Genomic DNA, 24,898 nt, shown 5'->3' with positions numbered 1-24,898 from the left:
TAAAATCAGAACAATCACTGTGGAAGACTCCAGAGCTCTGCAAGCCTTTAAAGAGAAGCACTTTTCTCCTTGGCATGCCTCCTCCTTTGGGAATTTCAAAGTGCTTGGACATGTTTGATTGGCCCTTTAGGGTACTCATCTGAAAGAATCAAGATAAGACTTCAAGTCTATGTTCACAGGAGCTTTGGTGCATAGTTAATGTATTTAAATGAACCAGAAAAGATGTCAATTTGTTTTATTTACTGAAAATGCAATTCAAAGATTCAGAGGCCACTGGAGCTAGACAAGATTCTTATAATACATTTAACCCTAGAGATCTTAACCTGGGGCCCACAAATATAAAAGATACTGATAGATAGATTTTAGAGGGTCTATAATATTGGATGGAAAAAATCATATATTTTCACTAAACTTCTAACTGATATTTATTTTACATAGGAGGAAGCTTAAATCCAAAAAGGCCAAGTGACTTGTCCAAGTTTTCCCCTCTATTTTGTAACCTGGATCTAGAAAGTCGTAAGACGGAATTACCAGATGCTTTCAAACTTTTCAATCAGGCTGCTGATGTCTGGTGAGATATGTGTTTCTCCTTCTGTGGTCAGTAGGGTCCTGGATGGCCTTGGATCAGCTGGCAGAGGTCTACGGGGTGCTGGAGGTATTCGCTGCGAATCTCTTTCTTGCCCAAGTGGTTTGAAATGGACAGGCTTAGGAGGTACTAAAAAGAAAATTTTAGCAGTCAACATTTACCTTTTTTTCTTATATTATATATGACAAAGACAATTAGTCCAACTTCTTGGGGAAAAAAATGAGCAATATAAGTTCCTATGACATGGCTATTATTTAGTCCTTAGTCCATCACTTTAGGCCTCTCTACTAATTCCTAGGCTGGATATTATTAGCATAGTCATATTTTCATACCCAAAATAATGACCATTCTTTCCTTTGGCTATGATATACCCACTCTCTTACATAAAAGAGAGTCCTGACAGACAGTAAACAATATGGTTGTTACCAAACAGGATATTCTCCTAAGCCAAAGTGTTGGTTGTGTAAGGACACACAAAGCAATGCTTCCCAATAGAGCTTTAGTTCCTGTCTCATGCTTCCTTCTCAAAGGCTATATCCAGAATGAAGAAAATTCCATCATGTGTTAGTCTTTGCAAATGGGCAACAAACACTAACTGGCACACAGCTGCATACACAGCAGTATGCCTAAAAAACAACCGCCCACGTAAGCCAAGGTAAGAACTGGTTTCCCCTTCCCCTTGTTTCTTGTAGGAGAATCTTCGTCACACACTTCCTTCCTCATTTGCTGAGCAGGATAAATATGATTCTGGTCTAAGCCATGTGTCTAGTAATGTTTGATGAGAAGACCGAGCAGAAAGCTATTCAAAAGGGACTCTGCTGGTAAACACACACCTAGGAAAAGTTTAGTCATTAATTCACAGACTAAGAGTTAGAAGGAGTCTCAGAGGTCACCTAGCAGATACCCCTCATTTTACAGGGGAGAACTGAGTCAAGGAGAGGTGACTTCTCCAAGATAATGCAAGCTACAAGTGGCAGAACCAGATTCATACCAAAGTCCTTTGATTCAAATCTAGGATATTTTCTACTTTACCATCTAAGAATTCCTTTACTATTTTTTTCATGTGGTTGGAATGATTTTTATTTTATTTTAAAGTTTTTTGAAACCTTATTAGAATTGACCCTAGGTAGCAATTCTAAGATAGAAGAGCAATAAGGGCTAGGTAATTGAGATTAGGTGACTTGCCCAGAGTCACATAGCTAGGAAGTACCTGGGGCTAGATTTTTGAACTCAGGTTCTCTTGACTCCAAGCCTGACATTTGTGCTCCCTAGCTACTCCTTGGGATTATTTTTAAATGTTCTTTTAAGTATTCTTCACTGTTAATTTGTTAGCTTAATAAATATTTGTTAAAGACATTGTATTTTTAATCATAAAAAAGAAGACAAATCTTTAACAATAAAGATGGATCTTCTTTAAAGGCCAAACTCTGAGCCTAGTAACCTAATTCACTATAACAAATTAAAAACATTAATTAAATAATTAACAAATCAAATATATTCTATGCAGAGTTCCATGTTAGATACTGTCAGAGAGAAGTAAACCTTGTCCTCAATAAGCTTACAGAATACTAAGGAAATGAGAAATATATACAAAGAGCTAGAATACAAATCAGAATGTGATTAATGCATAGAAGAGTTGAAACAGAGGATGGGCAATGGAGTAAGGGTAGGAGCCCTTCTAGATGGGGGGCGGGGGAGGTGGGGTGAGACTGGCAGGGAGAGTACTTGAGGAAGGCTACATAAAGGGTGCAGACTTCTTACAGGGGGGTGAAATACTTAGTTTGGCAAAGAAAATCTTCATTCTATTACATTTTCATAATACAAATGCTTTATTGAAATTTCTATAATTAGATATGACAATAAATACTCTGTATATAAAAAATTACTCATGAGTATTATGACAACTACTCCTCAAACATAAATTGGCCTATATCCTGAGACCCATCAGTCACTTTAAAGAAATGCATGTAATAGATTGTCAGGAGCCCCTCTACCTCATTCAAGGATGGCAGTTAGTTTTCAAAGCTTCATGAGTCTCTCAAATAAAAAATAACTGGGGTATATTCTCATTTCTCTGTTTCAAAAAAAAGGTTCATCTGTGTCTGTGTGTGGATAGGAGCAGTAAGGAGAGTTTCTCAGACTAAAATTTTAAAACCTGATGGCACAGAAGCCTGTAGATTTGTAGTGTTTGTCTCCTGGGGCTATTGTGGGAAAGAATTTTAAAACTACAAAGTAAAACAAAAACATGAGTTGGCGTATTATCATTGTCATTAGAAAATAAGGTTCTAGGCCAGGGATATGGTTTCCCACTATAAAGCAAATCATTTCTCCTAAATTGCCCTGACAAGTGATTAGCAGAACAAGTGCCAATCTATACTGATAGAAGGGGGTCTGAATAACAGTGAAATCACAGGTCCAGCTAAAAGAAATAGCAACAAAGCACTTTAATACATGATATCATTTGACCTGCACTGCAGCTCTGTAACATAAATAATACAAGAAACATTGCCCCCATTTTACATGTGAAGAAACTGAATATTAAACTAGAAGTGATTTACTGAGATTATAAAGCTACTAAACTACTGATGCCAAGATTAGAACTCAGGTCTTTTTTTTTTTTAAACCCTTACCTTCTGTCTTGGAATCAATATTGTGTATTGGTTCCAAGGCAGAAGAAGAGTGGTAAGGGCTAGGCAATGGGGGGTAAGTGACTTGCCCAGGGTCACACGGCTGGGAAGTGTCTGAGGCCAGATTTGAACCTAGGACCTCCCATCTCTAGGCCTGGCTCTCAATCCACCGAGCTACCCAGCTGCCCCCAGAACTCAGGTCTTCTAATTCCTGGTCCAGTGTATTTTTTTTTCCTACTCTAGCACACTGCCTTTCTATGTAGAATGAAAGAGCTTAGTGACTGACTAAAGGGACCTCAGAGCTTATCTAATACAACCTCTCCTACAGTACAGGAATCTCTTCTGTGGAATTCCTACCAAGCAGTCATAAACCTCTATTTAAGTTATTTGGCTGAAGGGGAAGTAGAGAGGCACATCAGGTTGGCAGAAAGATCACAGCACTTGTGCTTGAGGTAGGAAAGAGCGGAGTTCAAATCCCTGCTCCAGCATTTACTAGTAGCATGACCTCAAGCAAGTCAATTAATGTCTCCTAGTCTGTTTCCTCACCCTATAAAATGAGGATAATACTTGGAGTACCTACCTCAAAGGGCTATCACAAAGGAAATGAGACAACACATAATACGAGTGTTTCAATACTTAAAACAACACGAAATCAACTGTTATTACAGGGAGCTCGCTGCTTTAAAAAAATTATTCTACTGTTGGACAGCTCTGATTGTTAGTCCCTTCCAGTTGTAAAGTTCTATAATAGCTTTTTATGAAAAATGGGGCAACTACCCCCTCTCCGCACACACTTCAAATGAGGATATCTTAGACTATTTGGTCAGAGATAAGAAGAGAGGGAGGCTACTCTCATTTCTAGTTAAAAATGTGTAACATCCTGCCCTAAACATTTCTGCACAATGGGCCATTGAACAAGAAATCCTATCTTTGGAAATGCGGAAATTTTAAGTTTTACAGTGGAAGTAGCAAAACAATTATCAGGTTAAAGTCCCTGAACCTCTTAAATAAGATCATTTCTCTACTCCCACTGTGTCACTTCCTAAATATTTCCATTACAGTAATCCATATTGACAGAGCTGGAAAGGAATCTCAAAAAGTATTTAGTACAACCAACTCATTTTACAGATGAGGAAACTAAGGCCCAGAGAGGGGGAACAGTCTTGTCTGAGGTCACACTGTAACTCAGCTTCCTCATAAGCAAAATCTCAACATAAAACAAATATAAGGGACTGAAAAACCAGCTTGGCCAATTATGTTGAAGCTGGCTAATGTTAGGAAGTCAGATTAATTTTGCACTCCACAGTGAAACAACCAGATCCCCCAAAGTTAAATTAATTTGAAAGAAAAATTGGATGGAGAAGCAAAGGCATCCAAACACTTGCCTCGAGGTTTTTTCAGAGGGTGTGTTTTGGCAGCTGGACACTTGATTTGAGGTCTTTTTCCTGGTTGTGGGGCACATTGTAAAGGGCTGAGACTTTGCAACTGGCCCTCTGTCTCTGGTGCTGATGATGAATCAGAATGGCTTTCACCTGGAACAGGAGCAGAAACTGGAGCAGGGACAGAAGAATGATCTGAAGGGAAAAAAGGAAAAAATAAAAAAACAGGATGAATACATATTTCCTTTCCCTTATCAACTACCCTCCATTCCTCTTTCAGATACCACCCATTTAAATACATACAAATAAAATTAAATTTATTGCTGTCATTATTTTTAAACTCCTACATGGAAACGGCTGTGGTTCAAAAAATCACAGACAGTTTAAAAGGACTTAGAGATCATCTAAGTTTATTATCTAGAGGGGGAAATTGAGTTCAAAGAGAAAGATGATATTACCGATAGTTACACACAGGTAGTCAGCAGGATAATAAATGTAGAACTAGAAGTTAGGCCATCTAGTTCCTCCCTAATTTATAGAGAGGAAATCCAAGCCCTAGCAAAGCTGAGATCTGAATTCTAGACCTTTGGATCATGTCATAAATAATGACATCAACCAGTCTTGAAGGTAACGAATAGACAGCACAGTTAATAGAAAGCTTCACTGGATTTGAAGCCAGAAGACCTGAGTGAAAATCCTATCATTGCTACTTATTACCTACATGACCTTGAGAAAGCCATCTGAGCCTGCTTTAAAGCCTTACTTTGTACATCTTTCAAATGAATGTCATGGCCTAGATGATCCCTAAGGATGCTTCCAACTTGAAGTCCTACGATTTTATGATCACTATCTTTTTAAAAATCTGGAAATCTCTTCCAATTTTTTCAACACAATATTATAGCACAAGGATTTTTAGTTTAAGGAACCAGTCCACAATCTGGGTCAAATATTTTTGAAAACACAAAATCAAAAACTAGTCAATATGGTGGATCAGTCAGGTTGCCTTGTGTGAATTTTAGATTTTACTCCACCCTATTTAGTCTTTAGAATTTTAGCAACCAGGAATGTATACACCCCACTTAAGGATTAAGTGTGGGGAAGGAAGTTTATGACCCACCTGTACTAGCAAGTGACAAATCAGAAACAACTAACCCCCTGGGCTGTCCAAAGCCAAGTTTAAGCCACCATTGGTACATGTAAGACACAGGAAGTGACGTAAAGAACGGCCTTTATATTTTGCATCACTTCCTGTGAGAGGGACTTGGCAGTGGAACTTGATTGTGGAGGGGCTCGGGCATGAGACCTCAGACTGCTTCCCTTAGACTATCACACGCTGAGTGCAAGGCTTACCTTACCCCCTTTCCTTAGATTTTCTGGAAGCACCAGCCTCTGAGGAGGCCCCTCAACTTGGAGGAGGCCTCGTGCCTGGAAGCCGGGCTAGGTTTAATCCTCTGTCCTGACCCCCTTGGCTGGGACCTCTGAACTCCTGCCTGGTATCTCTCTCTTTTTCCTCTCTTTTTTTTTCCTTAATATCTTCACTCTATTGTAAATAAACCACCATAAGATTCCATTCTGACTTGAGTAATTCATTGGGATTTAGAATTTAAATCCCTGGTGACCAACTAAAAATATATTCAGTCCAACCATAAGTTTTACCCTTAACACTTGGAGGCCAAATTGTACATGCTGACCAGCTACTGGGACAAGCTGGTAGAAAGAGCTGTTATTCCAGTTTAAAAGCTATGATGGGGGAGGGATGGCAATTAAGAGGTTTTTATTTAGACAAAGCCAGAGGCTGCTAAGGTTTCCTACATAAGAATTAGTCATTTCCATAACAAATAGGGAATAAAATCATTATTTTGCACTTTTTGCTTAATAAAATAAAATCAATGGCACCTCCTGAGTAATATAATGTTGTAGGTGGCTGACATAAAGATATAAAACAAAAAATTCTATTAAGAAAATGAGTCCATCACTCCATTATAGCAAATAATCACTCTAAGCAATATTTGGCTACCCTATATAATAAGTTCTCTTTATATGGATTTCCCAGATTTATAGTAGTTCTTGGGCCACTTGGGTAATTTTGCAATTACCATAACATTCTTTCTAGTATAATAAATGCTTCTCTACCCAAACCTAACCTCCTTTCACCAAACCTCTGTAATACAGTATCAGTCTATGAAACTTTTGCTGCATTTTGACATTCCCTCCCACCCCAAGAAATATGGGTGCAGAAAAGTACAAAATGTACTGTTTAAGTCACTTTTGAATGCCTAATATGCCTTTGTCCTCCACATTAGATGACCACCATCAAAATGTCTCCTAAGAACCTGAGTGGAGTTAATGGCTTCAAACTCCTAAATTTGTTCTTTGGATGAGATTTTGGGATGATCTGGTATTACATGGCTCAGATGTTGGAAAGGTCAAAGAACATGATCAAGAACCCAAAGGCAATGGATTATTAGTTGATCTGGAACTAGAGCACCTCCTCTCAGTCCAAGGCTCTTTGCTGCATTATCACACTTTGTACGTGGGGAGTAAAAGGACCTTCAAACTCCCATTTCAATGTAAGCTCCTGGCAAAATGGGACTGTTTCATGTGTGGTATTTGTACCTCCAGCACCTAACAACAGTACCTGGCTAGTAGCAGATGCTTATGAACTGTTTGACGACTGATTGGTAACAAAACTGCTCTTGCTTGTCTGTCCTGTGGAGCAGTTTATCACATTGTTTCATAGTCACTTCCTGACCCAGACAGCAATCTTGAGAAAGAGGTAACTATTTGTTAAATTTAATATACTTAAGCTGCTCCACAGACCAATGACAAACAGAGAAGTTAGAATGATTCGATTAAATGTACATTATATAACTACTATGTACTATGGAAGGCACTATACTAGGTACTCAGGATAAAAGACAAAAATGAAATCATTCTTGCCTCCCAGTGGAATATAACATGTAAGAAAGGCCCTACAGAGGAAAGCTAGGTAGCTCAGTGGATTGAGGACCAGCCCCAGAGATGGGAGGTCTTGGGTTCAAATCCGAGATCAGACACTTCCTAGCTGTTTAACCTTAGGCAAGATACTTAAACCCTATTGCCTAGCCATTGCTGCTCTTCTGCCTTGAAACGAATATACAGTATCATCAGCAGAAACAGGAACATGTAGAAGAAGGCAGGCTGGAGGGAAGAGGAAAGATGAGTTCCATTTTGGAGGTCTTACATTTGAGATGTCAACTGGACATTTAGGAGATATCCAGCAGGTAGCTGGTATTGAGAGACTCAATTCAGGCAAGAGATGAGGGCTTGACATGTAGATTTGGGAGCCATCTGTGTAAAGGTACTTGAATCCATACAAGTATGGAAGATCACCAACAGAGAGTAATAGAGAGAGAAAGCTCTATCTACAATCCCCTTCCAAGGCATCCTTCATATCACTGGCCAAATAATATTACATATAGAATTATTTGGGGTCTCTTTTCTTTAAATGCATTTTCTATTGTTTCTTTTGTTTATTTAGTAATATTTTACTTCCCCCAATTATATGTGAAATTTTTCTAACATTCATTTAAAAAATTTTTTGAGTTCCAAATTCTCTACCCAAACTTCCCTTCTTCATTTTCTCCCTTCTCCCCCTCTAAACTGATAAGCAATCTGAAATATATTTTAAAACATTTTTCAATGAAATTCAAACTCCTTTGCTTGGTATTCAAGCAAATTCTGATGCTACTCTCCCTTTCTAAGCTTACTTTACATTATTTCTATATATCATATGTTTTAGTCAAATGGGTCATTCTCTGTCCTACCTCACCCTAGGCTTTCATCCTTTTCTGTCTTTATGCATATTTTCCCCTATATCAAGAATGCTTTCCCTTATCTCAGCTGATGAATTGTTCACCCTTTCGTGCTACCTTCTCCACAAACTTTTTCCTGAATCCTTCAATAAGAAGCCATGTTCCTTTCCTCAGAACTTATGTAGGACATTGTTGGAACCTCACTGATGTATTTACAAAATTCTATTTTAGATTCAAGATTAATGGGCATGTCACATAACTGACTTGACATAGTTCTTTTAGGTTTGCAAAACACTTTATATGAATTATTTCAGCTGATATTCATCTTATTTATTTTTTAAAAACCCTTACCTTCCATCTTGGAATCAATAGTTCCAGGGCAGAAGAGTGGTAAGGGGTAGGCAATGGGGGTCAAGTGACTTGCCCAGGGTCACACAGCTGTGAAGTGTCTGAAGCCAGATTTGAACCTAGGACTTCCCATCTCTAGGCCTGGTTTTCAATCCACTGAGCTACCCAGCTGCCCATCTTCATCTTATGAGGTGGGTGCTACAAGTGTTCTTACTCCCATTCTACAGATGAGAAGATGATCCACAAGTCCCTTTAAGGGACTTGCCCAGAACCACATATTTATTGTGTTGGAAGCAAGATTTGAACTCAAGTCTTCCTGTCTCCAAGTCTTTTCCTCTACCTATTAGTTTGCAGCTCTTTCTCTGCCAGGATGTAAGCAATCTGAGGGCAGAGAATCATATCTTATTCATTTTTGTATTCTACTCCAGGGTCAAACACAGCTCTCTTCACAATAGGTATTTCATATTTTGTTAATATAATTGATTAAATATTGGAATGGGAATCAGGAAGCTTGTGCTGTAGTTTCAGGTCTACAACTAATTCACTTTTTGGTCTTGAATAAATCACTCAATCTCTCTAGGCCTCAGTTTTCTCATTTGTGAAATAAGGAGATTGATCTAAATGGTCTAACACTTCTTTGTGCTGAACAGAGTAAGCTGTGGTTGTCTGGATGGGAGAGAGTGAGTCAGTCCTCAAATGCCCTGAATAGGTATGAGGGAAAGAAAAACCAAAAATCCCTTCCCAGGAATTGATTTCAGTTTAAGGAAAATGGTTAAATTTTAGGTAATCGTGGGTTCCTCATCTGCAAAATGGAGAGGGTTGGACTAGACAATCTCCAAAGGTCCTTTGTGGCTTTATCTGGAATCTTGAATTAAAGAAAAGAAAAGAAAAGAAAAGAAAAGAAAAGAAAAGAAAAGAAAAGAAAAGAAAAGAAAAGAAAAGAAAAGAAAAGAAAAGAAAAGAAAAGAAAAGAAAAGAAAAGAAAAGAAAAGAAAAGAAAAGAAAAGAAAAGAAAAGAAAAGAAAAGAAGAAAAGAAAAGAAAAGAAAAGAAAAGAAAAGAAAAGAAAAGAAAAGAAAAGAAAAGAAAAGAAACCAAAACAAATTCCACTCTCTGCAGCCTCAAAGATATGAATAGGGTAAGCATGTATATATTCTAGTGTTTATTTGTATTTAGTTTTTTATATAATTCTAAAGTAATAAAACTGCTACAATCTTTAAAAGACACAATATTAACCCTTTGTAAATTTTACATTTCAAGTAGAATCTAACAAAGAATCTATTAATGTTATATAAAGCAGAACTTCACCAAAAAACACTCAGAACCAGGGACAAACCACTTCCTATGCCTGCGTCTCCCACAAGCCTGACCGGCCTGCCCACCAGCCGCCTGTCTCCTGCCTGACACTGCCAGTCTCTGTATGCCTCAAAGACAGTCAACAACAAAATCCTGTAGTTGCTCAAGCCCTGGATTCCACATACACGTTTATCTTTTCTGAATATTTTCTCTCAGCATGTTAGAAAATAGCATCTCAATGTGAAAAAACCTGTTCCAGTCAAGGCTCTGCCATGAACTCGCTTTGTGACCTTAGGCAAGGCACTTCCCTTCTCTGGTCTCAGTCTTATTTGATCATTAGCAAAAGTCTTCAAATAATGACAATATAGTATACAGTTTTCCGTTTCTAAACCTCCTAGAAGAATGGGGAGGTGGAGAGGTTGAGGATCTCTTAGAACTGCCTAGGTTTACACATCTTTAAACCTACCAACGATAAGTCAAAGTCTCTCCAAGTTGAGAGGCATTCACTGCTCAGGGCCCAGGCAAAAACCACTCTTGGTATATTTATCATCCCTGCATTGCTGACCCATAGACAACAGTCCTTTCTGGCAGTTTATCCAATGTTTCCTCAAAATATCCATTCATTTCCTTTACTCTGCATGGTGGCCTAAAAGCCCAAAGTCTAGCCTTTTCTTTGAAGAAAAGTTAGCTACATTTTTTTCATGTCTCATTCTTTTTTTTCCCCCAGGAATTCTTTATTTTGTAGTCCTGACCTGAATAAATTGAAGCAAAGAAAAATAATGTGATATAACAGTCAGAATTTAAAATGTTCATTGGTTTTGGCATGAAAAGTGTTGGGAAGAAATAGAAAGAGATTTCAGAGAGAATGATAAGGACCCAGAATTCCCTGTGTTGTCACTCAGTATATGAAGCTGCCACTCAGTTTCCTTTGTGGTTTCTCCCTTTCTGCTCCTGGTAGGTGACAACCCAGGTCTCTTCCCAAATGCATCCATTTGTTCTTTCCTATCTCTGGCTAACAGCAAAGAGATTAAATGGTCAAGCCAGCTTTATCTTAACTTAAATTGTCTTTCAAATTTCTAATATGGAAATGTTTTATATTACTTCACTGACACATTGCTTGGCTTCTCAATATATAGGGGAGGGACTAAAGGGAGGAAGAGAATTTGGAACTCAAAATTTAAAAAAATGTTTAAAGAAAGTTTATTTTTTTAGTTAAAAATAAACTGCCTTGTTTTATCCTATACACTAGTGTCTAGAGAACAGGAATAAGAATTAGGAAACATAATTGCTACCTGTCTAACCAAGGGCAAGTCATTTATCTCTGGGCTTCCGTTTCCTCATCAGCAAAATGTATTAAGTTTGGTGCTTTCTACTTCACAGAGCTACGAGGACATGGAGCCAGTGAGAAGGCAAAGATGACAAAACTTTGAAAAATTAAAAGTAATAAACATATGAACAACAAAAGACAACTACTCTGTCCTTTTCAGCATGCAGATATTACACTGCTTAGAAACTAAGTTCTTGTTGGTGCAGTTTGCCAGTACTCAATAGAATCACTCACTAACTATAATGTCTAATGGCATTTACTGGTTCATCCCAGCTCAGCCTCAGGAATTGTTCATGCTTTGCTGTGGCAAGGACATTCCTATTTTCTACTTGGGGACCTGGAAGCAGTTATGATGAAGCCCCCAGTGACTCAACTTCTCTCCTCTCCTTATTCCTTTCTTTTCCCTTCCCTTCCCTTCCCTTCTTTTCCCTGCCCTTCCTCTCCCTTTTCTTCTTTCTCCCCCACTTCCTGCTCTCCCACTCCTCTCCCCCTCCACCCCACCCCCATCTTAGAATCAATACTGTGGTTCTAAGTCAAAAGAGTAGTAAAGACTAAGGGACTTGTCCAAGGTGATATAGCTAGGAAGTGTCTGAGACCACATTCGAACCCGGGACCTTCTGTCTCTCGGTCTGGCTGTCAAGCCACTGAGCCACCCAGCTGCTCCCTGATCTATTTTCTAAGAAGGGCATCTCCATTAAAACTTGTAGCAGGTCCTTTTCAAAAATTATGCAATTGTAAATTATTAAGGCTAGAAAGAAACTTGAGAAAACATTTCATCTTACTCCCTGATTTAAAGGAAAAAATGGCATATTTTTCTAATCTCAGTAAATGATATTTCGTCTCCTACCTCCTGCCTTTGCCTGGGCTATTTCCTATGCCTGGAATACCCTTCCTCCTTGCCTCAGCCTCTTGGAATAACTAGTTCCATTCTAGGTTCAGTTCAAACACTTCTTCCTAGACAAGAAAGCTTTTTTCCTCAATTTCCCCTCTTGTTAGTGCCTCACCTCCCCACAAATGATTTTGTATATACTTTGTATTGACTCATCTATGGACATGCTGTTTCTCTCTAGTAGAATATAGGCTCCTGGAGGGCAGGGCTTTCTTGGTTTTTATTTTTGTAAGCCCAGAACCACTGCTGCACCTAGTATGTAGTAGAAGCTTAAAATGCTTGTTGAATTGAACTGAAACTAAAGCCCAGAAAAGCTAAATAGTTTGCTCTAAATCACACAGCCAATGGCCAACTTTGGATCAGAATCCAGTTCTCTATATCTCAGTCCAGTGCCTTTTATACCATCTTGTCTGCCAGCAAATCCTTCAGTCCCTTCAGTCAAATCCTAATCTCTGTAATTACCTCCTCTTATGGGATTCTGAAAAGAGCTGGTCAACCCCCTCAAATTTCTTCCTGTGTGGTTAGATCATTGGCAGTATAGAGGTAAAACACATTAAACAACCTCAAGGCAGTAGTCATTTAAGTTAATATGCATTTAATTTATTTTAAAGAAAATGTCACAGTCTCAGGAAATTCTCTTTTTAGCTGGTGACAAGCTGATACCAAATCTGACTCCAGACACATAATTACAATTGAACACATTAAGCACACATTCAGATTCACAACCACCACTCTGCTGTAAGACATTTCAGAGCTTCCTGCCATGGAAGCAATTTTGGTGCCACTTAAAGTCCCTAACTCCCAAGCTGATACAAAGAGTACTTTAAAAGAAAGCACACATGCTGCTGTTTTACGTGTCATTAAAGTCCAAAAAAGGAAAAATATCACTTACAAGTTTTCTACATGGGTTCGCATCTTCCCTTCTCATTTGAACTTCATGCAACAGCAAAATACAACTTCCTCTTTCCAGTTTTCGCAACACAGGTCACAAAATGACAGCGCATTTGCATTTCTGGGTGATTGCGTGAGCCTGCGTCAAGCTTCATTTGCTAGGACTGAAAACACTGCTTGGGAGGGTGGAGGCCGGTGGTCATGACAATGCTACCGTACGGATTCCTGGCTTCAGAGCTCTCCACTAACTTAAAGCATATTTATTTAACTAAATATTATTTTTTAACTATTTTTAACTGAAACGTTCCTCTAGTGGCTTAAAGTTTAACAGGCAAATTGCTTCATGGAAGTCTTTTTATGGGGATGAGTCACTTTAAAGCCACCCCTTGTGCCTTTGTCAGGGAGACTTTTCCTCCCGAGATCTAACTACTTGGCCTTAGCAATGAACTCAGTGAGGCTCTTCACAAAAAGGCAGCTTCCAGAAGCCCTTCAGACCAACTGGAGTACTCTGTGCCCAACAAAAAGAGATGTGCTTAGTTAGCTCTCAGTCTTTTTGTCCGAACAGGTGAATCAGACACACAGGAGCTAATCAGCAGCCAACTTCATTTGGACAGTCTTAATGAACACTAAGGCAAACTCTTGCTTCAAAATAAAAGATAATGAGAGATGAATGATACAGAGACAAGAAAATGTACTTAAAAAAAAAGGTTATGGTGGTAAGGCAAAAAGGTGGCACTGTACTTGGAGTTAGGATGATTTGAGTTCAAATCCTGCCCTGTTACTTATTAGCTATGTAACCCCAGGAAAGTGCATTAGCATTTCTGAGCCTCAATCTCCTCATCTTTAAGACAAGAATGTTTGACTAATCTTGAAGTTCTCTTCCAGCTCTAAATCTATGATGTCATGATCTTATGCCTTAATAGCTTCTTCCAGAAACAGCAACTAGATAGTTTCTAGACTTCCAATTAGATAAAGATAATTTCTCTTGGTTTTATCCCAAATAGCCATTTTTATGATGTTTAATGGTTCACAAAGCACTGTCATAGCAACAATCCTGAGAGGCCAGTAGGGCAAAGAATTGGTATTCCCATTTTATAGATGAATAAACAGAGGTTCAGAGGGCTGAAATGATTTGCAAGGGTCACACAATAAGAAAATGTAAGAAGTTGGGATTCAAGTATCAATGTTCTAATCTAAATCCTCACTGAAATTATGGAGAGGTAGGTGGGTATTAAGCACCAAAAACCTCAAATGGAAAAACTGCTCAGAGAAGGGCCAATGAGACACTAATGAAGAAGAAAAAGAACAGGAATTGCTAGTAAACCACAAGCTGAATAAGAGTTAGTGATATTCAGGAAAGGCAGGGAAGAGGTGAGAAACTCATCATAGTCTTCTGTTGTTCCGACTAATATCCTAATATCAGTCCTCCTCCAAAAAGGCCTATATGTTGAATTGACCTATTTGTGTGTGTGTTGTTTCTCCACTAAAGAATATAAGCTCCTAGAGGGCAGGGCTTTTACATTTTTTAGCTTTGTAAGCCTAGCACCTAGTATTATGCCTACCACCTGGGAAATGTTCAATAAATATTGGCTGTCTCAAACTGAATCTGCAACACAAGATGGCTAACAAGCTCCCCTGCCTCCTCCAACCCATCTGTGGCCAAACTGGGCTCAGAGCCCAAGCCAGGGTGCTTTGCCACCACCCTGTCTGCCATCATGCTCTTCCCTGCAACTTAATGATGTCAGGTGGGATTAAGAAAAAAAGGTAACGAGCAAGGAAATGGCTGGCAAGTATTCCTTCCTATGTGCCTGGCCTATTAGAATTAGAACACAGGGCCCAGTCTGGTTTACTGAATTGTGAAAGGAATGAAAAAAAGTAAATGCATGAGGAAAAGTGAAAGAACCTGAAATCATTTGTCTGGAGAAAAGAAATTAAAGGGGTAATTTTATTTCTTCAAACATAATTCAATGCTTCAAAAGATACCTAAATTTATCCATTTTTGTGTTCTCTCTGCCAAGCAACTCTCATCCCAGTCATACATCACACCTTGGGAAATAGCATGCCTAAGTCACTGTGGCTCCAATAGTTCATCCCCTCATACATACTTGCAGGTAATGAACTTCTTGGGACTTGGGGCTGGGCTCATCCTCAAATGAAAGATCCACCGTCTCTGCAAGTTCTTTCTAGTTTATTGAGAGCAGGGCTTAAAGATCATTTAACCCACTGTATGGAGAAAGAAACTGAGACACAGACAAGAGAAGAGGCTTCATCAAGAGCACACAAAGAGTTGGTGATGGGACTGGGACTTATATTTGTGTCTTAAGGTTATGAGGCTATATGCCTCACTATATCTCCTACTTCTCCAGATACATTTCAGTTCAATTCAAGTGCCAACTGTGTATCTCTAATGCAAATTCAAAAGTAAGTACACAAAGGAGGGATTTGGGGGAGTGATATTCCTTCCAGCTCTGAGATGGAATCAGGGAAGATCTTTATTGAGGTAACACTCAGACAAACAAGTCTCTGCTTTTTAGCAGTGCTCCATGTTACTTTCCAACATTAAAATTCTTATGTACACTTAACTGATTGATTTTAATAGATAAATCTCAACTAAAAAGGATTTGGGGAAGATGTACTATTCCTAGTGAAAGAACTTCATACTTATCTCTACAAAGAATGAAACTGTTTAGACTCTGAAACTGTTGAAAAGATAGTATCCAATCACTGTGGTGAAAAAAATCGCTTTAGGTGTAAAAGAAGATGGAAAACAAGCCCAAGCAATTCATGATTTACTGGATGGATGGATGGATGGATGGATGGATGGATGGTTGGATGGATGGATGGGTGAATTTATTAGGTATCTGCTATATGCCAAGCACTGTGCCCAGAATACATATACAAAAACAAGGCCGATGCTCAAGGAGTTTAGTAGATAAGAAAACACATATGGATATTCTGCTCTGGGAAGTCACTGAATTGGAGGGAAGAGTCACAGAGGAGCTGAGACAATGAACCAGCCCTTTCCAGAAGCAATGGTAGTATTGTTTTGATTACTGTTCCAGGGGCAAGAGGGAGAGGGGGGAGGGAGGATATAGTATGCAAGCACCAACAAAGCAGATGGCAAAGAGATGGCCTAGAGGATTGGATAGGATGTGAAATATGGTCTGGGGTTTGGGTTGCTAGATATAGTGGACCATACATATTTATGCTGGTTGAATCACCAATTTAAACAGTCTGGTCCCAGGGGTGGCTCCCTGGATTGCATCATCCAGAGCACGATTTCAGGAGAGCCAATGGTCTGAAAAGTGCAGTGGAAGGATAAATGGTGCATGCACACACCAGTGTACACATATGTATGCATGGGCATGCATGTACACACATATACTCACACACACATATGCACCCACACACAAAGTCTATATATATGACTTATTAGTCTCCTGGAATGTGTCAGCATGTGCTACACTGGGTCATACCCATAATCCATTTAGCCCAGGATTTTATTTCTGACAGAGGGAACAAGGAGTATGCTGTGGGAGGCTTTGGTGGTCTTCCAGGATATTAATCTCAAAAGGTTTAAGATTGCCTTCCACAAATATCTACTCTTCCATTTTGACTTCCATGGCAATGTTCTGGCTCTCTTTCTATTGCTTTGATTGATTCTATCTCTTTCACTGGCTTCTATTCCTCCCATCTCCTAACTTATTTAAGTCCTAGGCCCTTTGCTCTTCTCTCCCCACATTGGCAATCACATGTGTTCTTGTCACTTCGGATAATATAACCTTTATACAAATGACTCCCAAATCTATACCGCTAATCCTAACATCTCACCTAACCTCTAATCCCACAACTCCAATTGCCTACAGTATGCCTTCATCTTTACCTCAATCTCAACATAAAACACTCCTCCCTACAAAAATGCTCCTGCCAAAAGCTCTATTTCCACAGTAATCACCCTGGTTCTGGGCCTTATAATCTTATACCATGTTTCCATATGAGCCTTCCTTATCCCTCAACAGATAATTCATACTGCACAAGTTAAAAAATTCATAATCCTAAAATTATGCTTTCTTAAGGTTTCTCATTTATTTAAAAAATTTTCACGGTTCTCTACTGGATCAGGACCCTCAATCTAGCATTTTAGGCAAACCACAATTTGATCTCACTGTCTCGCAAATTAAAATCCTCTATTTATATATTACATCAAAATCCTGCCTCTACTCATCCTATTTCCCCAACCTGGAATGTCGTTCCCCTCCTCTTTTCAACCATCTAGTATGGTAGATGGCATAATCTACCCTCCTTTCCAGGCCAAGCTCAAGTCCCACCTTCTCTGGCATTCTTCTCTGACTAATACTCCTGCCTGAATCTTCTTCCCTTTTAATGCATTCTTACGAACTGTCTTGCTTATGTTTCTCTGCTCCACCCGACTTAACATTATCAAATGATGACACCAAGAAGTTAAATGACTTCCCCTAGTGTCAGAATCAATTGAGGTTAAAGAAAGGATGCTAACCCAGCCTCTTTAATTTCAGATCCAAAGGCTTTTCAGCTTTATCACTTTCTTTCTCCAACATCGCTTCCCTCAATAGATACTATTTTCCTCTTTGAGGTTTCATGTGTATTCACTCTAACCCTTCTTGAAGACAGGAACCAAGTCATTATCATCATCTGTATGATTATAAGAACTGTAGTACCTAAGACACATTGTGTTTTCAAGTTTGAGAAGTACTTTCAAAATACTTTTGCATTGACTCCTCTGAAAGATCCATTTTAGGCAAGCAAGGCATGTGTTCTCACCTCCATTTTATGGAGGAATAAGCAAAGACATAGTAAAATCTGCCCTCTGTCACATGTAAAAGTAAGTGGGAGCTTTTCTACCATTGTAGTGGCTCTTCCACCTTACACTGATGCCTATTTTCAAGGAAGGAGCACTGGTCTTGGAGACAGGAAAGGACTGAGTGACCATGAGCTATCAGGTCCCCTTCCTAAGCATAGTTAATTGTGAGGGAAAATATCAATGTGCAGTCATTACTTTATAAAAAGAAAAGTAGTATGTAAATATTATTTTAATTATGACACAATATAGTATACAAAATATATCGCTTTATATTATATAAAGCACTTTCTCTCACATTATTTCATTTGACCTTCCAAAGAATCCTATAAGTTAGGCAAAGTTTATAAGACCCATTTTAAAGATGTCTTATATGCCTTCCTCTCTAAAGTGTCTTGTACAGGGAGACCCAAAGTAAGGGCTCAATAAATAGTCTGAAGGATTAAATGAATTTGGAAAAGATAAGAGTAAATTCACTGTGATACTCTTCAGAAAAGACCAAGTGTTGATAGTAATTACTCTTCTATAATGCCAATAATAATGTGCCTGGGGCACCCAATTAAAATATTCACAACTGTCAAAATTAGTTTATGCCTTCCAAGACAGAATAAAGATGTTTGGAAATAAAGATTTTCATGCATTAAATTCATAAAGTTTAGGGGAAATAACAGAAAATAAGAGTTCTGAGGGGATGTGAAGTGCCAATTAATTTCCCCTACCCCCAGGGAAGGAATATAGGACTCACTATAGATTAGTCCTTGAAGTTGTCAGCCTGATATGCTCCTGGGCTAAACAGGCATAACAAAGGAGTTGGCAACACTACTAGGAGTGGCAATGGATAGAACATAGGAATCAAGAGGATCTTAGCTGGAATCCTACCTCAGACCCTCATTAGGCATCTCTAGGAAAGAGACAAGCAACCAAACAAAAGACACTTTCTGTACAAAGCTCTGGCACAGTTGCCCTTGGAACCCTCTGAACAGCTCTGGTCTCTAAGACATAAGACAGATGTAATGAAGCTGAAAACAAAATAATTAAGGGAATTGGGGCATGGAAGTGGGAACTGCATGAAAACAGTGAAGAGATGAGATCTCTTCAGTGTAGAAAAAGGGGAGCTGAGAGGTGACAAGATTAAAGTTTATAAAACCCAATCCCCTGATGGAGTCCATTGGCCCTCCTAAAATATGGTGTCCAGAAGAGGACACAATTCTCCAGATATAGTCTGGTCCAGCACAGAGTTACTATAAGTAAAACATGAAGTTACCTTCTAAAGAATTAAAACTGGATGTTGAGAATATCAGAGGCTTTAGGTAAAGAGCTATTATGGGGAGTCCATGGTAAAGATTAAATGAAGTTTTACACATGACTTCATAATAGGCCAAGATCAACATGAAACTATGTGTTCTGGAAACAAGATTCTATAGATTGTGAGAATGCCAAATTGTTACTTAGACCTGGAGCAAACCTTAGAGGCCAACTAGTCCAAAGCCCTCATTCATAGTAGAGAAACTGAGGCACATAGAGTTAAAATGACTTGCCCTAAGTCACATAGTTAAAAAAGAGGCAGAGCATGGATTCAAACCCAGGTCTTCTGACTCCATATCCACCTCTCTTTTCACTGAAGAGTTAAATTGTATTGGGAATAAGATGGCACTGGACTAAGGATTACTATAGCTGTCGTGGCAGAAAGTCATGGAAAATCAGTAATATCAAATGGTTATAAGTCAGCACAAAAATAGCTGATTATAGAAATTAAACTAGGGAAGGAGTTGGCAACACTACTAGGAGGGGCAATGGATAGAACATAGGAATCAAGAGGATCTGAGCTGGAATCCTACCTCAGACCCTCATTAGCCATATAATCCTGGACAAATCATTTGACCTCCATATTTCTCAGTTTTACAATTTTCTGTAAAATGGAGATAATAGAACCCACCTCACAGGATTTTTAGAAGGATAAAATGAGTTAATGAATATAAAGTGTTTTGTAAACCTTAAAGCTCTATATAAAGGCTAGCTATTATTATTTTAACTCAACTTGTCTTAATATCAATTCTATGACAGAAGAGTAGCAAGGACTAAGCACATTGGGGTTAAGAAACTTGCGAGCTATCATTATTAAGAGAAGCTGCTAAACTGGATGAAGAGAAAGGGGTGATTGAGCAAATTAAGTTCCCAGTACAGGTAATAAGTAGCTTGACATATAAAGTGACATATAAGGAAGGTACAGTTGAAACAGTCCCACTTAATAATGATGTCTAGACCTTAGCCAGATATATGCATGAATAATGTAGACTGGAGATGGAGTTTAATGAAACCAAGAAAAAAAATGTGGAACTATGAAGTTAAAGTGTTTGATGAATCACCAACATAGAACCATAGAATCTTAATGAAAGGACTAAGAGACTTTACTAGGATAATTTGTCTGACTCTCCCCCACCCCCCGCGCCCACCTTTCCCCTATTTTACCAACAGATGTATGGAAAAATAGGTAGGAAAAAAAAGGTTATCCAGTAGTTAGTGTCAGAACTAGTACTAGAACTCAGATCCCTTGTCCAGAATTCTTTCCATTACATGATGCCGTCTCTTAAGTTGCTCTGATTTTCCAATGGCTATTTGGATCAAGTTAGGGAGACTCAAAAAATCTGGGTCTACTACTCATAAATTATCAGAATAGCCACTAAGTAATAAACTGATCTAGTTGTTAGGTCCCTATGTCTAGTATTGCTATCACTAGAAATTAAATTGGGGACAAAGTGAGGGGCAGGGGAGACTGTAATTCAAGTACAAAAATGTTTTTAAAAGTAAAAACCAAAAAAATTTAAGAAATAACCAGATATAAGCACCAACAGTTTAAATTATGGTATAGAGAGATGCCACAGATTCCAAGTGATAGGAATCAGAGAGGATGATGAGCAAATTCATACTGATATATTGGAATAAGGAATTAATACAACTGAATTAAACAAAGTTTTCCTGGAGTATAAAATAAAACAAAATTAAGAGGACTCAAATCTTAGAAGTACTGCAAATTGAAACTCAGAAGAGAAATAAAGCACAGATGGTACAATAGGAAATTAGACCATTTTATGGTCAAACAAATATACTCCAAGACACATTAAAGGAAAACCAAATAGCTCCAAATTCAGTTCTATGCAGGGGAAAGGATGTGGTCAGAACTATAATCAAGACAGGTCAACTTTTTTTTTTTAACAGTAAAGAAAAGTCTCAGTAGTAAATGGATAAAATAATGTCCTCTTTGGGGACAACATTTCAAGATCCTGTCACAGTAATTTCTTTCAATCTGCTCTTTATTATAATGGTGCCAATCCTTGGAAGGAATTTAAAACAGGGCTAAACTGGGAAGAGAAGCTAGTGGGAAAATGTATTAGAAAGAAAAGCAGATTCAAGAGATGAAGGAGGAAAAGGGTCAAAATGACCTATGTGGAAAAGGGGGGACACTATATAATATTATATAATTTAGCATCTGTTCATATAACCATTTTCTTTCCATCTACCTTGGCTAGCACTTCACCTGGCTATGTACCCCTCTAACTTGGGATCTTTGCATCTAAGTAACCTTCATTCAAAATCTTGGAGTCATATTTCTTTCCATGAAAAACTATTGTCTAGTCACGTCTTTCTTATTCTGTACTTCTGAATTTGACTTTAAAAAATTTAAGTTTAGAATTATTTTTATCTCTATTAAATTTAATTTTGTTAGGTTAGGTTCTAGTTCTGGATGTTGTCATAGAATATAGTAGGTATTTTTCCCAGCTCTGTTTCATCTGAAATTTGATAAATGTGCCACCTATGCCTTTGTCTACCTTATTAACAAGAAACTTGGATACAAAGGTCCAAGAAACACATCATCAAGGATTTCTGCTAGATACCTTTTCCTCTGTGTAAAGAGTAACTCATTGATAACCACTTGTTAGGTTTGGACATTCCACTAATTAATTCCAAAGCAAGCCAGCCACTTGTCTATCCAAATATCCATCCATTTGTCCATCCAGGAAGACAACTCTGAACTTCAGAATGTCTTTTTTCTCCCAACTCAGAAAACACACACCTCATTGGACTGAAGGGATCAGTTCACTCACATAAGCACACAGAAATAATGTTTAGGTAACTCCTCTGTACTTTAACAAATGTCTCAAAGAAGCATTATTATAATTGAATAACCTATTTAAGTCTAAAATTCAATGGTACATTTCAGATATACTCTTCATATAATACATCCACAAAATGCAAGGATTCACTGTCAGTATGTGCACCCTGTCTGATAGGTGCTAGACCATAAAAGACCTTCTAATCCTTATATCAACAAATATTTATTAAGTACCTACTATGTGCCAGGCACTGTGCTAAGTACAGGAATACAAAAAAGGGCAAAAGATAATCCTTACCCTCAAGGAGAGACAACAAGCAAACAAATAAATAAACAAGCTATGTATACATGATGAATACAAAATAAGAGAGAGAAGATACTAGAATTCTGAGAAGGAAAGACTTCTTATAACATGGGATTTTTTGTTGTTGTTGAGTTGTTTCAGTTGTGTCCAACTCTTCATGACCCCATTTAAAGTTTTCTGACCCCATTTAAAGTTTTCTTGGCAAAGATACTGTAGTGGTTTGCCATTTCCTTCTCTGACTTAATTTTTGAGGAACTGAAGAAAACAGGGTTAAGATGAGTCTTCCTGACTCCAGGCCCAGCATCTATCCACTATGCCATCAAAAGCCAGAGAAACCATGAGGTGGCAACTCAGCTAAGCCTTAGGGAACCTAAAAATTCTGCTCTACTTCAAGCTCTCATTACTTCTCAACTGGACTGTTGCTATAAACTCTTAATAGCTTCCAGTCCCACTCCAACCCCTCCAAACTATCCTCTATATAGGTGCCAAGCTAATAATTACAAGATGAAAGTTTGGCCATGTTATTTCCCTCATCAGGGAAGACCAGAAATGGCTAGTTATCAATATAAGAGCCATTTATAGGGCAGATGGCTCAGTAGATAAAGAACCAGGCCTATAGATGGGAGATGCTGGGTTCAAATCTGACCACTTCCTAGCTGTGTGACTGTGGGCAAGTCACTTAACCCCAACTGCCTAGCCCTTTCCACTCTTCTGTCTTGAAACCAATATTTAATATTGATTCTAAGATGGAAGGTAATGGGTTGTTTCTTTTAAAAAGGGGAGTCGTTTACAAATCAGTTGTGTACAGTTAATTGATTAGATAAGAGCAAATATCACAAATTAGAAGATATAAAGAAATACTTCATGAAGTAGAAGATATTACAGTATCTCCTACCTGACATCTTGAAAAATTCAAGTGCCTAAAAATAGAGAAAGAAAAGACAACATGGGTTGTCATCATTTTCTGTAGAAATTTTTGTAATTATATTGATGCCTTTTGCTTTTACCTGCCAATTTCTAAACATATTCTTCCCCATCACTATTCAAGTATACCCTCTATTATAATAAAGATTTTGTTTAAAGAGAAAACAATTCAGCAGAACAAACACAATGACTATGTCTGATAGAATATACAACATTCCACACACATAGTTCCTCAACTCTTTCTGCAGATATGACAGCTACAAAATGATCGTCATAACAAAGAGATTAAGAGAATCTAGAATCTACCTCAATCAGAAAAAATTTGATCTCCTTGCTGAACAGTCAAGAGGAACACAAGTTTAGAATGTAAATTCATTTATAAAATCTTACAGATGATTATGAGCAATAACTTCTCATACAACATTGAGAAGCAATAGAGGAGAAAATGAGTTTGTAAAAGCTTGGCATGGGACCTAATTTAGATCATCCTCAAAATGCTTTATGATAAAAGAGGTAGGAGAAACAAACAAAAACAAACAGGGAATAGAACTGTCAGTATTTCTCTAACTCCTCTAATTTATTTTCTTCATTAATGACAGTGTAACAACTACATGTGGATTCAAACATTATAGTCCCCAATGGGATAGAAGTTAACATGAAAGTCAAGTATATAGCTACAGTAGAGACATAAATTTGAAGGCAGGAAAAAGTACAAAGAATACAAGCTCCCATTGTATTTATTACTGATTAACTGTTAGGTAGAGCAAAATGCAACCATAACAGTTCTTCTCCAAAGAGATGCCTTCCATGTAGGTATTAAGATCATACAAGCTTACTTACTAGGCACAATAATAGAGATAACTTTATTTATAATATTCTGATTATCAATATCGTGCAACAACATTTTTAAAGGGAAATATATGCTTGTTGCCAAAGCAATTAGATTACTGATCCACTGATCGGAGTATTTGCATCATAATACCCTGCAAGAAGAATATTAATGTGAAGGATAAATAACTACCAATTATTCACTGTTAGTTCTTATTCAGTGCAGGTGATCTCTAAAGTTTCTTTCAACTCTTAAGTCCTAAAAACGAAAAGTTGCTTTCTCTGTCTGAGTATTCAGTTCCTTTATTAATAGAATTGAATCCTCTTCCTGATTTTCTTATTTTGTCAGTTCCCGTTGTTGCTCCAGTTATTTAAGCTCGAAACCTGGGTCACCTTTGATTTTTTTCTTCGCCTTCCCATGCTCAACCAACTAACCACCAAAGACAGCTGATTCTCCCTTCACAACACTGCTTACCTATTTACCTTCCATTTTACTCCATCATCCTTCATCACCATATACCTATAAGGCATTTAGATTTCTAGCAGTCCTCTTCCTTCATTAATCTAGGCTTTATATGCTACCAGTCTTCTACTTTAATGGATTTGTGATGACTTTCATTGGATAGTACCTCCATTAGTGCAGACTGCAATTCATCCATGCTTTCTTTGCTATGAAATTTTTGTTCATGTCCTTTCATAAATCCATCCTTACTCTATGCTATTTCTCAGTATAAACTACAGTAAATCCACACATTACA

General features: G+C 38.0%; 1 protein-coding gene across 4 annotated transcripts in view; it reads right to left on the bottom strand.

Moving 5' to 3' along the window:
* Positions 1–24,898, bottom strand: part of FGD3 (FYVE, RhoGEF and PH domain containing 3) — a 217,454-nt gene that overhangs the window by 106,773 nt on the left and 85,783 nt on the right. For 3 of the 4 annotated variants that reach the window (XM_056805261.1, XM_056805262.1, XM_056805264.1), the window contains exons 2-3: positions 4,599–4,787; positions 532–715 (exon numbers count right to left, since the gene is read on the bottom strand). In XM_056805261.1, the coding sequence (XP_056661239.1) occupies positions 532–715; positions 4,599–4,787 (373 nt within the window). Of the gene's footprint in view, positions 1–531; positions 716–4,598; positions 4,788–13,137; positions 13,262–24,898 lie in introns of those variants that run through there. The other variant, XM_056805263.1, reaches the window with a different exon arrangement.

The sequence above is a fragment of the Monodelphis domestica genome, chromosome 7 (assembly GCF_027887165.1).
Source record: "Monodelphis domestica isolate mMonDom1 chromosome 7, mMonDom1.pri, whole genome shotgun sequence".
In the NCBI taxonomy this organism is placed as follows: domain Eukaryota; kingdom Metazoa; phylum Chordata; class Mammalia; order Didelphimorphia; family Didelphidae; genus Monodelphis; species Monodelphis domestica.
The sequence above is the reverse complement of the archived record's forward strand: the minus strand, read 5'-3'. Positions and strand labels throughout refer to the sequence as shown.